The sequence below is a fragment of the Carcharhinus amblyrhynchos genome, chromosome 1 (genome assembly GCF_965287045.1).
Source record: "Carcharhinus amblyrhynchos chromosome 1, sCarAmb.v2.hapA, whole genome shotgun sequence".
NCBI classification, from domain to species: domain Eukaryota; kingdom Metazoa; phylum Chordata; class Chondrichthyes; order Carcharhiniformes; family Carcharhinidae; genus Carcharhinus; species Carcharhinus amblyrhynchos.
In genome coordinates, this window is record NC_137324.1 from 47,849,656 (window position 1) to 47,866,800 (window position 17,145).

Below are 17,145 nucleotides of genomic sequence, written 5' to 3' on the forward strand. Positions count from 1 at the left end.
TCCAGTAATGCAACCATACTTTTGTGCCCCAGTTAACTCTTTAAGTGTTGGTTATTGGTAACAACACAGGTTGTTGCTTTCTGCTCTGGTCTGTAAGAGTTTGATTCTTAAATGTGAGATTGAAACTTTAGTGCTTCATTCAAGGTTCAGTTTTTTGTTTGCAGTAATTCTAACCACAGTATTCACCAATGGTATTTGCAGCTGTTTTTGCACATTTGAACCATTTTACCTTATCTTACAGCACTCTTGCTGGCTGGGGTTATGCCTCCATCTTGAGCTTAATCTGGAATACTTCTATCTATATGGTGGTGATGTTAACAACCTCAACCAAAATAAGTGGGAGGAGCTGCGGCAGAAGTTGGGGACCAGGTTCAAAGATAGGATAAAATGAGACTGTGGGAAACTTTGATGATGAGGAAGATAAGGATTTTAAATATGATACATTGAGGAACATAATGGTGGTCATTGAGGGCACAAGGAGGGGCTAATAGGACTTGATGTGCGACCAAATATAGGCAAAGGAGTTCTGGGCAAGTTGGAGATTTGTGGAAGATCGAAGACCAGTTTGATGTTCATTGGGGAAATCATAGAATCATAGAATTCTTAAGTGCAGAAGGAGGCTATTTGGCCCTTATAGCCAGATCAACCACAATCCTACTGTGGCCCTATCCCCATAACGCCATGTATTTACCCAGTTAGTCCCCCTGACACTAAAGGGCATCTTAGCATAGCCAATTAACCTAATCCGCACATCTTTGGACTGTGGGAGGGGACCGAGTGCTGATGACACAAAGATGAGTGGGAAAGCAAATTGCATGGAAGATGTGGAAAGCCTGTAGAAAGATTTGGATAGGCTGAGTGAGTGGGTGAGGATCTGGCAGATGGAGTATAACGTTGGTAAATGTGAGGTTATCCACTTTGGAAGGAATAATAGTAAAATGACTGCTTTTAAATGGTGAAAAATTGCAACATGCTACTGTGCAGAGGGACCTGGGGGTCCTTGTGCATGAATCGCAAAAACTCAGTTAGCAGGTGCAGTAGGTGATCAAGAAGGCGAATGGAATGTTGGCCTTTATAGCGAGGGAGATAGAATATAAAAGCAGGGAGGTCTTGCTGCGGTTTTACAAGGTACTGGTGAGGCCGCAACTAGAGTACTGTGCGCAATTTTGGTCCCCTTATTTGCGAAAGGATATATTGGCCTTGGAGGGAGTGCAGAGAAGGTTCACCAGGCTGATACCGGAGTTGAGGGGGTTAGCTTATGAGTAGAGATTAAATAGACTGGGCCTGTACTCGTTGGAGTTTGGAAGGCTGAGGGGTGATCTTATAGAGACATATAAGATAATGAAGGGGCTAGATAGGGTAGAGGTAGAGAGATTCTTTCCACTTAGAAAGGAAACAAGAACTAGAGGACACAGCCTCAAAATAAGGGGGAGTCAGTTTAGAACAGAGTTGAGGAGGAACTCCTCTCAGAGGGTAGTGAATCTCTGGAATTCTCTGCTCATTGAAGCAATGGAGGCTACCTCACTGAATATGTTTAAGTCACGGGTAGATAGATTTCTGATAGACAAGGGAATTAAAGGTTATGGGGAGCAGGCGGGTAAGTGGAATTGATCCACTTCAGATCAGCCATGATCTTATTGAATGGTGGGGCAGGGTCGAGGGGCTAGACGGCCTACTCCTGCTCCTATTTCTTATGTTCTTAAACTAGAGTACCTGGGAGGAAATTCATGGAGACACGAGGCTCCAAGGCTGGGATTGAACCCGGGTTCCTGGCGCTGTGAAGCAGCAGTGCTAATCACTGTGCCAATGTGTTGCCCAATAGTTCAAATTTTAAACTAATAAAAGATGGATAAGGCATTTGGCAGAGAGCCTGAGATGAGAGAAAGAGATTTTGGAGCTGGAAATATGTAATGTTAGTGACAGGATGTAAGATGTCAAGCTTCATGTTTGGTTAAACAGTTTTTACACCATTGCTTCTATCTGAGCAGACCAGAGAAGGAAACAGGGTCAGTGGTAAGGAAACAGAATAACAACCACAGCTGAGAATAATAATTGCAGTCTTCCTGATATTAAGATGAGGGAAATTTTGATTCATTTTTCTCAAACACAAAACTTTCAAGCTACCAGTGACAGCATTGACTAATTCAGCCACTCCTCTATCTACTGCTGAACACAAATACCAGAAACCTCTCATGCTTGGGTTAAAAGCTTTCATCAGTTTCCCCTTGGCGAAGAGGAAACAGTATCAAAAAATTACAGAATGAGTTGGACAAAATATGAAGGACTGTACAGAACAATAGCAGATAGCATTGAAAGTCAGTAAAAATGAACGGGATTTTCTGGTTGTGCCCACCAGAGACCAGAAGTTTCTGCCTGAGATCGATGGACCTTTACGTCGTCCGTCAAATTGTCTGTCCCACGCACAACCAGTCCCACAGTGGGTGGGACTGGAAAAGTTAACTCTATATTGTAACTAACATAGAAGAGAAAAATGGGTGACATGTCTTTCATGAATGGTGTTGAAACAGTTACAGTTGAAGTTGCAACTAAGTTAGGAGTGTTACTAAACTTGCTGATACTGTTTGTTCCAAAATATTCATGGCTCTTCTGTCAAGGATGAATCTAGAGAACTCCCACAGAAATTGAACCTCACATACATCAAATACTTTTTCTGCCTTATATGCAATGCTTTAAAATCAGACCTGAGTCAATAATATAAAGTGATGATGCAGAAGAAGCTGATATGAATACTAGAATTAGGGCCACCCAGAGACTGGCGGTAGCACAGTGGTTGGCGCTGCTCCTTCACAGCGCCAGGGACCCAGGTTTGAATCCCGGCTTGGGTCACTGTGTGGAGTTTGCACATTCTCCCCGTGTTTATGTGGGTTTCCTCTGGGTGCTCCGGTTTCCTCCCACAGTCTGAAAGATGTGTTGGTTTGGTGCTTTGATCTGAACAGTTGCTGGAATGTGGCGACTCGGGGAATTTCACAGTAACTTCATTGCAGTGTTAATGTAAGCCTTACTTGCGACTAATAAATTAATAAACTCTATTCACCCAGAAACTGGATACAAAGTTCTGTAAACCAATAATGGCAAACACAGGGAGATTCTTGTCAGCCTGTAAATAACCCTTAAACTCCTCAGTGCCATTGTCTCCTGAGAATGTCAATTAGTTCCACTAGGATTGGAGGAAAGATAATGTTTCAGAGAAAAGAATGCAGGGTTGATTCTTCAACCCAATGAAATTGCAAGGTAAGTTTTATTCTTCTGACTTAGAAGTATTCTGATTATCCCCATTTTCCAATCCACAGCAGCATTTTAAAGAGGGCTCTGACATTTCTTCTTCCATGTGATGAGCAAATGACAAGTACTTATTCAATAGTTTTTAACAGGGGTAAGAGGGAACATTTCTCCTTCTTTGCTTTCTGTTGGGAATTGAGTTAAAGTAAGAAAGGAAGGAGGGGAAACAAAATCTTATACAGTACCTCACGCAATCGCAGAGTGTTGTAAAGTTCATTAGATCCACTAAATTAGTTTTGAAGTGCAGTCATTGTTCCAAATCATTAATATAAATGTGTGAAAGGAGCAGCATATTGCTAATGCATGTGTTGCTTTTTCTGGTACAGATTCTGTGAATAGTATCCTGCAGCAAGAAAGACAAAGAGAGAGATGGGAGGAGACTCATAGAAAAGGCCGCAGAATCTCCCAGCGATCGATCAGCAAAGAACGATGGGTTGAAACTTTAGTAGTTGCTGACACCAAAATGATAGAATATCACGGCAGTGAAAATGTGCAGTCATACATCTTTACCATAATAAATATGGTAAGAGTCGTTACATTTTATATCCTTTTCTGACAAAAACCAAATATGTCGACATACTGATCTCAACACAGGCAATGATCCATCAATCGGAAAATGCTCAGAACCATCCTGATGCTCTCCAGGCACCTAACCTTGTTACACAACTTATATTTCAATATTTCTGGTGCTCACATCAGTCGAAGTGAAGAGAAAGAAGAAAGCTGGCAAGCCATTCAGGTATAAGTTGGCCAACCCTCCTCAAAAAACATTTTCAAAGTGTTGGCAGTTGGCTCTCCCATTATTAAAAGGCCAAATCTGTTGGGATATTCAGAGCTGGGTAGCAGGATTTATGATTATTTCAGTAGTCCCATCTTCACCTGATATAATAGCCCCTTGATGGGCTAAACAGCATTTCTGTCTATCCCAACATTCAGTGGGAAACTTCTGGCTGTTCTGGATCAATGTAAAGATACTGATCTGTTTTATACTTTCAGCATTTTTTCACTGTCTAAAACATGCTTATACTTTCCAGTTCTACTCTGTTATTGATGACCCATCTTACCACTTTTATATTAACTCACAGAGTCCCTATACACATTTGTCACTCTGTTCCTTCCTTATGATGTATTCCACATATCAAACAAACCAAGCTCTCTTTTGTTGATGATTTAATCCTATTTCATCTATTGATCTCTTTCGCTTCATTGATCATAAATGGAGTTACTTTCCCTTCCACTATTGCTAAAGCTGCCTCTCAAAACAAATGAGGTTGGAAGGTGAAGGTCCTTCAGCCTCTTTGGCTCGATATTCAACTTATTCAAACTCAATGTTCCTATCTTTAAAAACGTGCTCTTGTCACTTGGTTGTGTTTATTGTCGAAGGTTAAAGTTATTGTTTATCTGTCCACATCCTGCCTGAATGATATTGCGTCACCTCGTACAACCACTACAGTCTTTGCAAAGTTGCTCATGCAATAACAATAGATGGAAAATTCTGACGTATTGCAACTGAATCAGTCTGGGGACATGGTGGGTGATGGTTTGCGTGCAATAGTTGCAGCCCTTTCAACACCGCCCACATTCTAAAGACACACATGTAATGGGTTTGAAATTCTAACCCAAAGATGATTAAGTGAGAAAGGGAACTGGATTGGAGAGTAAAGTAGTTTTTTTTTATCCCCCTTTATTCTTTCATGAGGTATGGGCATCATTGCAAGGCCAACATTTGTTGTCCATCTCTAATTTCCTTTGGATGAAGTGGTTTGCTGTGTCAGTTCAGAGGGCAGGTACGAATCAAAACCACATGTAGGCCAGACTAAGTAAGCACATAGAATATTAGTGGATCAAGGATATTAGTGAACCAGATTTTAAAACAATTAATGATAATTATTTGTGAATTAATGTTACATGCTGGAAAGATTGATGGGATGAAAGTTTGTCAAAAATTGGATATTTTACAAGAGCTCTGACAAATTTGCTGCTTTATTTCATTTTCATTATTATTTGAGATGATAATTTTTTTTTCACACTCTATCTACTGTTATAAAAGAATTATGCCTATCCATGTATAGCCTGTTTGAGTTCGCAGTTGTCTCAGTTGATAACTTAATTATCAATATTGATGACATGTATGAAGGGACTGAATGCATGATTGCTAAACGTGCTGTTAGGAGAAAGATGGGTAGAAGAGTATAAGTTGTGAAAAAGAGATGAGGGACTGGATTTTCTCAGAAATTGGCAATGACTGATGGAGGGTGGGGTGGGGGGTGTGGCGCGGGAGCAGTGAAAAGCAGCATTTTGCCCCTAATGGCAATGATGGACTTCCACGCCAGATAATGCCCTTCGTCATCTCCCCCCCCGGTCACCTCAGTGCTTTAATGATTAGGGTAACACATTGTAGGGCTGCTCCCGCACCCAGCTAGCATACTTGCCGATGGGAAGTCATGGCCACAAAAACTAAAAAGCAATGGAGTACTTGCTGGACACAGTGGAAGCCCATGGTGATGCGATATACCAATGCTATTGGTGAAGGCCTGCCAGCAAGATCACCAATCCAGTATGGGAGGTGGTGGCAGTGGTGTTCAGAAGAGGACGTACATCTCCTGTGTGGTTCGTGTCTTCAACATCTCACTGGTCCCACTCACCATCCACACATGCCATGCATCCTTATTACCTGCCCTGGCACACCACCTGCTCAAACTCTCCCCATCTGTCTTTGTGTAGGGCAAGCTGGCACACAACAAGAAGGATAGATGCCAGGCAGGTGGAGGGTGAGTGAGCTGAAGGTCCTCACAGATTTTGGGAAGAGAGCCATCCAACTGTTTGAGGAGGACATTGATGGCTTCTAGACTGATGGTGAGGTAAGGGCAATGAACTGAGGACTGGGTTTTCCAGATGTTCCCGCCAGCAGGATGGCAGAGGGTGCAAACAACGGGAAACCCCTTTGATAGGGGCGGGACTAAAAGATCCCACTGTTGGCCAATGGTGAGCTGCCTCCACTGCCACAAAACAGGTTGAAAAAATCCCACCCCAAGTGAGGATCCAGAACTGTAACACCTTCAGACAACACACTGTTTCTCAGGCCCCTGCCATGCACTTTCGCAGGCACATCTGGGATGTGGCCAAGGGAGTCCAGCAGTCAGGTCCATGACTCCAGCCCTGGTAGCAGTGGAGGAATAATATAGCCCGACACTGAAAAACCGTTACAGCGCTCACCAACACCCTCCACCAGCACAGAGCATATCACACTCTCAGATCCTCAGCAGGTGGAGGCAGGGATGCCCCAGGGTGTCAGCACTCGGAAGATTGCTGGAGGCCAGAAATCTGCTGAGTCCCAGTCAGATGACCCAACATCTGGACTCAATCATGCCTCAGTTTCTGGAGCTCCAGAAGCTCATTTGGGAAAATTAGGAAGGTATGTCTGGTACACTTCTCAGACTGAAAGGCTGCATTGAGGAATCTGTGGTGGTTGCGCTGACACTGCAATGCAACAAGGCCTACACAGCTAGGGTGCAGTCAACATGGAGACCTCGGTGCAAGATTTTTATCCTGTACTACTGCAGGACATGCTCGACATTTGGAAGGAACTTGCTGGTAATGCCAGAGGACAACAGGGCTTCTTGAGCTCACTCCAGTTGTCCCTTCTTCCCAAGCAAGAAGCCAGGAACCCTTGGGCACCCGTTGGAATAAGATTCAGTTGGTGCAAAACCGAGGGCCTGTTGGCTCCCGGAGTGTGTCCAGCCCATCCGAATCTCCTCTTCCTGTGACCACTTCAACTCCAGTTCCACAGCTTCAACTCCAGTTCCACAGACTTGGGGGGCCCCAGTTTGACTTTGGGGATCCTGTTGTGTGGCAATGCCAATGTCAAGCTGCACCACCACCAAACCACACCCCACCCCTCCCCTCCCAGGTCTCAGACCTCTAGATGATGCCTGCCAAAGTCATCACAAACATCAGGGTGCAGCAGTCAGTAGGCTGCCTTCACCTCCGCTATGGATGTTCAAAATGCACCAAAACATAAAGGCTAGAAATGTTAAGAAACTTTAGTTGCACAGCGTGCTAAGCGTTTGTATGTAATGTTTACACCTGTAAATAAACTCCCACTCATTGCACCCTTTATATGACTCCTTGTTCTAATGAGCTGCATTCCTGAAATTCCAACCTCAAAACCTGATCAATGCACATGATAAAGGCAGGATCCTCAGTCCAGAGTTTTCTCCAAATGCTTTATTCAATGTCCCCAGCACATTGGTGGTGTCCCTTTATAGTGACCAAACACATCAGTCATGCCTGTATCTTATTGGGAATGAGGATGTCTCTCATAATGTACAGGGCAAGCATCCCTCATTCCAGTCATTGTCCACGTGTGCTCACAACAGCTTTTGAGCTGTGGCTGCCTGCCCATCCCACCTGCCTCAGCCTCTGGTGACACAACAACAAGGGTATTGCTTATGAAGGATGCTATAAGACCCAGAGAAGTGAAACTTTCTCTGCTGCCTCACCATGATATGACCCTAGTCATAGAATCATAGAATCCTACAGTGCAGAAGGAGCCCTTTCGGCCCATTGAGTCTGCACTGACCACAATCCCACCAGGTCCTCTCCCCATAACCCCGTGCATTTATCCTAGCTATTCTCCCAGACACTAAGGGCCAATCCACCTAATCTTTGGGTTGTGGGAGGAAACCGCAGCATCTGGAGGAAACCATGCAAACGTGGAGATAATGTGCAAACTCCATACAGACAGTGACTTAAGCCAGGAATCGAGCCCAAGTTCCTGGTGCTGTGAGGCAGCAGCGCTAACCGCTGTGTCACCGTGCTATCATTGAGAGTCATTGAGAGCAAGCTAGCTGCCATCAGCCAGACAGGAGTCAGACATTCACAGAAGCTCTGCGAGGATCTATGCACTGTCCCCACTGTAAGTCAAATTCAATCTCCTGCTACGTAGGACTATGGCATTTGCTGTGTCTCCATGACAGCAGCCTCATCACAGAGACTGTGCACTGCCATCAGTCAGATGGGAAAGCAATGCTCACAGAGCCATGTGAAGAAAATGAGATGTTCTCACTAAATCTCCCCATCAGCCTCCGTTAATCTAGCATCAATGAGAGCATCCTGAGCACATCTGTCTTGTCTGGACACCGCCATTGCCGACATCCTCTTTCTCAATGACCTTCTCAGCCTCCTCCCTATCGACATCCTCATCATCAGAGGAAATGTGCCACTCCTCCATGTCCTCCTCAGACAGTTCCTGCCCCCTGTGCAGCATCAGATTGTGCAGGGTGTAGCAGATGACAGTGAAGTGTCACCCTCTGTGAATTGTATCACAGGGCTCGAGCAGACTAGTCCAGACACCGGAAACTCAGCTTCAGCATCCCTATGGTCTGCTCCACTAAGTTTAAAGTTTATTTATTTATTTTATTTATTAGTCAGAAGTAGACTTAAATTAACACTGCAATGAAGTTACTGTGGAATTCCCCTAGTCCCCACACTCTGGTGCCTGTTCAGGTCAATGCACCTAACCAGCCAGCATGTCTTTCAGAATGTGGGAGGAAACCGGAGCACCCAGAGAAAACCCATGCCAAGATGTGAGATGCAGCATGAGTCTCGTTGTATCTTGTGTCAGCTACACTCTGTGGCCTTCTGCACAGAGGTGATTAGCCACCTCCTCATTGGGTAGCCCTTGTCTCTGAGGAGCCAAACCTGCAGCCTTGGTGGACCTTGAAACATGTCTGGGATCTGAGAGTGGCTCAGAGTGTAGGAGTTGTGTGCACGCCCTGGGAATTGAGCACACGCCCACAGAATTCGGTATGATCGCAAACCAGCTGAATATTCAGCGAGTGGAACCCCAGTGTCTCCAAATCAAGCCTAGTGTCCCCCGGTTCAAACCTGGTATCCTCAGAGATCAATCAGCCTGGTGATCCTGAATCAAACTTCAGCAGCTCATCTCCCCCGAAATACATGGAGATGCTCCACAAGCACACACAGCTGCACTCCCTCCACCCCACCCTCCTGATCACCAACTCACACCGGCCCCTCGCAATGGCCAGTCCCAACCCTGTCCAATGGTCCGGTCTCTGCTGGGCAGTGCCAGGGTCCCCATTCTGCATTGCCAGTGTGCCTGATGATTAGTACCAGCCTGGCACATCTCAAGGGGCAACCCAACCTCCACCCCCTGGGAGGGAGGCCCTCATTTGTCTCTGTCCCATTGGTGGGGAGCAGTTGTAAGCCCTACTGGTGGCAACCTCTCAGGAGCTAGAGGAGACAGATGACACAAAAATTGGTGGAGTTGCAGATAATAAAGAGGATTGTCAGAGGATAATGCATTTTGGAAGGTCCAGTGCATGTAGGAATTATACAGTAAGTGGTAGGACCCACAGGAATATTGACAGGCAGCGAGATCTGGATGGTCATGTCCACCGATCACTGAAAGTGGCAACACAAGTGGATAAAGTGGTCAAGAAGGCATTTGGCATGCTTACCTTCAGTCCTTGGCACTGAGTATAAAAATTGGCAGATCATGCTGCAGCTGTACAGAGCCTTAGTTAGACTTCATTTAGGATATTGTATACAAAACTGGTCGCCACAGTACCAGAAGGAAGTGGATGCTTTGGAGAGGGTACAGTAGAGGTTTATCAGGATGTTTCTTGGCCTGGAGAGTATTAGCTATGAGGAGAGGTTGGATGAATTCATTTTGTTCTTACTGGAATGACAAAGATTGATGGGCGACCTGATAGAGGTTTACAAGATTATGAATGGCATGGACAGTGTGGATAGTCAGATGCTCTTTCCTAGGGGAGAAAAGTCAAATATGAGGGAACATAGGCTTAAGTTGCATTGGGAAAAGTTTAGAGGAGATGTGCGAGGATGGTGAATGTCTGGAACATGCTGCCTGGGGAGGTGGTGGGAGCAGGTACAAGAGTGGCATGTAAGGGGCATCTAAACGAATACAAGAATAGGATGGGACTGGAAAGATACAGACTCCGTAAGTTCATACTCTTTTAGTTTAGGCAGGCATCATGCTCAGCGCAGACTTGGAGGGCCAAAGGGCCAATTCCTGTGTTGTACTTTTCTTTGTTCTTTGTTCTGCACTTTAGAAACTTAATTTGCATAAGGCCAGCCAAATATTCAACCAACGCAGCCATTACCTTGACTGTACTAACCAAAATTGGCCTTTGTCCTCCAAATGCTTGAACTTAAAATCATCATCTTTATTTTGAATTGCTCCCTTTGCCTTTTTTCTGCTCATCTCTGAAGGCAGTTCCAGTGTGAGCACCCAAATTCACCCCACCCTAATCCCCACATACCCCACCTCCCTCTGTACTCCCCTCAGTTGATCTTTTGACCTGGTCTCCTTTCATCCTTCCATTCTGCCATTCACCACTGGTGACAAACAGCCAGAGGATACCTTGTCTCTCTTGCACAGAAAACCCCAGATCTCATTGCCTCTGCACCTCTTCAACTTTCAAAAGACTTTCGATACTTAGCCTTTCACGCTATTTTTCAGTAAATTCTGTTAACTGTGTCAGAATGGGTGAGTATAGATTCCTGTATCCCTCGTTCTAACGATGAGTCTCTTTTTGCCCTCCTGCATTGTGTGTTTAATATTATTGATGTAATGGAGGCTATAAATGCATGATCCCATTACTCAGCCCTAGATGATCTTTATTTACAATGTCTGATCTTCTGGTGATATTATGTTGGCTGAACACTGGAGAATCATCTGGTAACCATAGTAAAATGGTACCTCATATGTCTTCCGAAGCCACATTATAAAGACATTACTTAATCCAGGATACCGTCATCATTGATAAACTAGAGGCAATTGGATTAGAATTCACTTGTACAACTATTCAGCTCCCACAGAATTCAAAGAACATAAACAAGAACATTTGAAAGAACATAAGAAGTAGAAATACGGCCCTTTGGCCATTTGGGGCTGTTTTGTCATACAGCATGATCATGGCTGACTTTCAACCTTAGTTCCAACCTTAATCTTATTCCTATATTCCTTGATTTGTTTACAATATATTAAAAGAAAACAACCTGAGTCTTGAACAACTGTGAACAACTGTCCTCTGGTACTGAGAACTCCAACGATTCAGTAACAAAACTTCTTCTTCGTGCTAAATGGCTGAGCCTTTATTCTGAGATTTGTCTCTGAGTTCTAGACTCACCAGCCAGGAGAAACAGCCACTACCCTGTCAAGCCCCCTAAGAATCTAACATGTTTCAATGACATCACCTTCTCATTCTGCCAAATTTGAGAAAGTATTGTTCCTTTCTCCTAAATCGCTCTTCATAATGTAATCTCTCATCCCAGGAATCAACTAGTGTCAAGAACATACACAACTCATTTGGAATGTGTAGCCACATTTCTCACTCAAATTGGAATCCTACAAGATAGACCGTGTTTTACTTTATTACATTATTCATTTGCATTGCAGCAGTACAACCCAAAAAGACATCATCTGACATAGTGAGGTACCTTCATGGGAACAGATAATATTCAGTATTAATGGGAGCCTATGACATACATGATAACAACCAATTCCATACTGTGACTTAAGTTTCAATCTAATTGATATGTGTGAAATCAAAGAATTTCTACAGTGCAGCAGGAGGCCATTTGGCCTATCGAGTCTGCACCGAAAACAATCCCACACACACCCCATCCCTGTAACTCCAAGTATTTACTCTGCTAATCCCCTAACCTACAAATTTTGGGACATGAAGGGACAATTTTGGACTGTGGAAAGAAACCAGACCACCCAGAGGAAACCTATGCTGACGCTGGGAGAATATTTAAACTCCACACAGTCAACCAAGGCCGGAATTGAACCCAGGAACCTCTTGCCATGAGGCAGCAGTGCGAACCACTGTGCCACTGTGCTGCCCCTCAATAAAATATAAAATGTTTTGCATGCAACTTAATTTGCCTACAGTTATATCTTGCAAAAGTTAAATGCTTTGCTAAGATAGCTCTGGCAACCATCTGAGGTTGAAATGAGATTTGCAGTCTTTTCATTGTATTTGATCCTGAGGTGACTTTCTGACCACAAAGTGATGCCATCACTGTCCATTTTTACCTTTGCAACATGCTCCTAGTCACAACTCATCCTATTACTGAAACCCTTGTCCATGTCTTTCTTACCCCCAGACCTGATTATCCCAATGCACTTCTGCCTGCTCTTCCACTTCTACGTTCTGTAAACGCGACGGTATCCAAAAATCTGCTGCCCATATCCTAATTTTCAGCTACTGATCACTGATGTACTTGCTGACATTTTTGGATCCCTTTTACACAATGCCTCCATTTTGAAGCGGATCCTCAAAAACTCACTGCTTCCTGCTTCTCTTTCCTCCTTCAATATTTTTCCTAATGCCTACTTCTTTAACAAAGATTTTAATTTTCACTCCAAGTCTCTTTCTGTGTGTTTTTTTGATAATGCTTCTGTGAAGCCCCTTGTGATGCTATACTTTATTAATTGTCTTCTATAAATCAAATTGGTGCTGTTGCGGTATATTCATCTTTAATAAGATTTTACAGATCTCAATGTGTGACATTTTTACAAACCTCTGCCTTTGCATTGCAGAGATGCTTCATTTACGCATTCAGTAGAGTTAATTCACGAAAAACCATGATTGAATAATGGTTTTCCAATGTCAAATTTGTTTCAATCTATGATAAAAAGTTTTCTGGTTTGAAGGACCAATTAATTTCTCCCTTCTGATATTGGCACAGGTTGCAAGCTTATTCCATGACCCCAGTATTGGCAACGCAATCCACATCGTATTGGTGCGGCTCATTTTACTTGAGGAAGAAGAGGTATTATTAACATTTTTCTAAATGTCTCCATGTTAATTTTTTACATGAGGCATCAAATTGTGTATTAAAGCAAAATTAATGCAATTTCTATTACAATTTTGAACATCACCAGGCATTTCTTTATCAACATTGTCAGGTTTCTCTACATAATCAATATATAGTAAGAAGTCTCACAACACCAGGTTAAAGTCCAACAGGTTTATTTGGATCATGAGCTTTCAGAGCACTTCTCCTTCCTCAGGTGAGACAGTGGTCACCCCAGTCCAATGCTGGCATCTCCACATCACAGTATTTGTATAGCATAGGCAGGCAGCTACTAAACTCAAAAATCTGAATGTGAAATACCCTTCTTTAATTTTAAGCCATCTTTGTCAAGATATTTGATTCAGGATGTTTTATTGAAGGTACAATTTCAATCAATATCTAGCTGAGATGCTGCCCTTTGTAATGCTGGAGCATGTAACACCATGGAGTCTCTATACAGTGAACTCCTGATCTTAGCTATGAATCAGGTGAAACCAAATGCTTTTGTAAGGGAGAGGGAAAAGTGGATCAATAATTCTATTAAATAATTCAATTTTAATGCCTCTTAAAAGTACTCCCTGGACTCCTTCTGCTTCAGAACAAGCAAAGGAGATGAAATAACACTGAAATCTAGTTGAGACAACATTGCATAACCTGGCAGGACTTAAATTAAGCCTCAGAAATACATGAAATAGACAGGCAACCAAGACATGTATCAACGAGTAATCCTGGACTATATTATGAATGGTGCTGTAGTTGGTATAATTGCCCATAATTAACTGGATAACCCATCAGCAAAATGCAATTCACAAAATAGGATGCAAATATGGCAAAGTAAAGAAACTGAATAATGCAATCTATTGTTATTGCTGTCAGTACATGATAAAAGCAAGCATTAAACAAAACAATTATTCATGAGTACCTTCCTTTGAAATAAATTAATTTAAGCAGCAATGTATTGAAAATCAGTACTTAGCAGGTTTTTGCACTTTCTAGGACAAAAGTAACACTGCAGTCATTTTAACAACAGCCAAATCAACTCATATTTTTGTTCTGATCAGCTACATTTTTAATATTATTTTCATTTGATATAGACAATTCTGGCAAGGCCAATATTTGTTACACATCCCTAATTACCCTTGATCTGAATTGCTTCCTAGGTCATTTCGCAGGGTTAGGTTCTGATCTTGGACTTTGTGTGAGTCATAAGTATTTATGGAAAGCATAGTAAGTACTCCAATATGTGTGAGACTATGCAGAGCCTTGCCAACAGCGTGGGTTCAATTTCCATACGGGCTGAGGTTATTTATGGACCTTCTCAACCTTGCCCCTTGCCTGAAGTGTGGTGACTCTCAGGTTAAATCACCACCAGTAAGCCCTCTCCCTCAAAGGGGAGAGCAGTATATGGTCACGTGGGCCTATGTTGACTTTAGCCTTTATATAATGAGGGTGGAGTGACTTAATGCAGAATAAGACAACAAAGCAAGTTTCGACCACATTGCTATAGTTCTGGAGTCACATGTTGGCCAGACTCAGTAAGGACAGCAGATTTCCTTCCTTGAAGGACATTAATGAACCAGGTGAGTTTTTAATAATAATTGAGAATTGTTAGTTTCATTTCCAGAATTTTTGGAAAAAATAATCAATTGAATTTAAGATCAACCAGATCAGAACCCATATCTCCACAGCATCAGTGAAGAACTCTGAACCGCACCATACCACCCCCGATCTAATTTGCAGAGATTCATCCACCATCTTGTAGGATCTCCGAACTAAGTCACTCATAAAATGCCCGTTTGCCCACAATCGGGAAAGATGCCATCGGAGCTGCCCACCACAGCATTTGACCTTGGAAGTGGAGAACTCAGCCCAATGTTTGGACCAACCCAAGTTTGGAAAACGTAGCAATAGATTGACACAGCAAATACATTTATACCTCCACGAGTACGGCTTGAATTAAATTAACACAGACTACAAGTTAACTTCCAGCTGTTTCTCCAGTCAAAATCAGTTTTTTGTGATCTGAAGCCAAGAGGAAGATTATTAGCTATCAATGGTAAATCAGTGGTAATGTAAATACAGCAATGATGAAATAGTGTCTGCATAGTTTTTTAGTCTAAGTCATTGCTTCCACTTCATTAACATGTTCATATTTGCTATGCTTTAGTCATTGAGCATTTCCAATTAAAATGATATGCCCATATATAGTGCAATTCTAGCTCAGAGAGCCATATTAAATATTTATTTCGGTTGGAGAAAAACTAATCTATTAGAAGTTATTACTTCATTAGTAAAGTTTACTCCTTACAAGAGTAGTAAATGAATGAATTCAGTTCAAATCTTCAGGTCTGATTACTTGATTAACTCGAGGTGAAAGAGTCATGTAACAAATATCAAGATGGAGACAGGTTTCTGTACTGGAACTTATTCGGTGGTTAAAGCTTTTAAATGTTCCAGCCTTGAAGCAAATTTCTTGACTATGGAAACCTCTGAACTCCAACTGAATGCACTTTTACTGCATTTTGAAAATCCATCTCTCTTATCCTCCACATCTCTCTAGTCCCATGGCTGCAGCAGCCCTCAGATAACCACATCCAATTGTTAAAAATCACTATTGAAATAAGTGACAATCAGCTGGTGGCAGAAATAGCTGAAATGAAATTGTCTATTCAAACAGAAAGAATACACCTGATCTGAAAGAAAAAAAATCTAGACTCACTTTATGGTGTAATGACTTTTGCCACCAGACTGCCAGTTTTTTTGTGTGTCAAACCCAGTTCAGGCAAAGAATTTCTGCCTGAATTGTTGAATTTTTTTTTCCTCTTTTTCGGATGTGGATGGACTTCCTGTGTTTGGAATTATTTGATTGATTTTCAGATTGATAATATTTGTAAGTTTTAGGGCTAATACATTTCAGTGCTCTTGCCCATGTATATTTGTACAGAAAATACATTCCCATCAGCTTCTTGCAATCAGGAATTCGAGACTGAGCGTGGAACATTGATCCCGCTTGTGATCCTGAGCATATATTGAGCGAAATAAATGTAGTGCCTGCCAGATGTTGTCAACAGGACAAGAAAACATTTCATTCAATTCAGTTGAGCTGCTGGAGCGTTTTGAATGTTGTCAAGACATTCACCATTTGAGGAACATATGGACTTAGGAATTAGGAACAGGAGTTGGCCATTCAGCCTTTCAAGCCTACTCTGTGAGTCAGTGAAATCATGGCTGATCTGGTTATGATCTCAACTCCACTTTCCCACCTGTCCCCATGACCTTGACTCCAATATCCATCCGAAACCTGCTTCACTCTGCCTTGAACAAGTTCAATGACCCAGCCTCTATCTTTCTGTGGGAAGAGAATTTCTCATACTAATGGATCCAGCGGAGGTCACCTGTGATGTCCTGTACCCACCCCCTGGGTGAAGACCATCAAGCAAGACCCTGCAGATGAGGACACCATTCTCTTTTGCAAAAGGATAAATGATCTCCTCTGTTCTGCTGGGATAAGTCACTCTTCTCATCACTCACAACTTGCACACTCAGAGATTCATCACACATCTACAGGGATCTCATCCAGTTCCAGCTGAAGGAACATCACCCATCACTCTGCCACTTGCATCTTCATCTCCCTGTGGGTTGTGTATTCATCACCTCTCTGGTCCCACTCACTGTTGACACCTGCGAGGCATCCTTACCTTCTACTCTGGCATGCGTCCTGCTTACAGGCTCCCTATCTGTCTTCATGTAAAATAAGCTGGCATACAACAAGAGGATTAATCCCAGACAGGTGGGTGGATGTCAGAACTGAAGGTCCTCATGGACTTTGAGGTGAAGGTTATTCAACTGGCCGTTCCTGTGCTGGTGGCAAGGTTGGCTGTGCTCAAACAGTAAGGATCCAGCACTGCAATATCCATCAGATATCCATGCCAAGAATCATGTCTCCTGTTTCTCAGGCCCAAGTCATGCACTAATGACCTCTCCTTTCGCAGG

The 17,145-nt window shown here is 42.8% G+C and overlaps 1 protein-coding gene across 2 annotated transcripts in view; it reads left to right on the forward strand.

Moving 5' to 3' along the window:
* Positions 1-17,145, forward strand: part of LOC145362534 (A disintegrin and metalloproteinase with thrombospondin motifs 12-like) — a 510,217-nt gene that overhangs the window by 194,340 nt on the left and 298,732 nt on the right. For both annotated transcript variants that reach the window (XM_080218577.1, XM_080218596.1), the window contains exons 4-5: positions 3,627-3,823; positions 13,045-13,128. In XM_080218577.1, the coding sequence (XP_080074703.1) occupies positions 3,627-3,823; positions 13,045-13,128 (281 nt within the window). The remainder of the gene's footprint in view (positions 1-3,626; positions 3,824-13,044; positions 13,129-17,145) is intronic.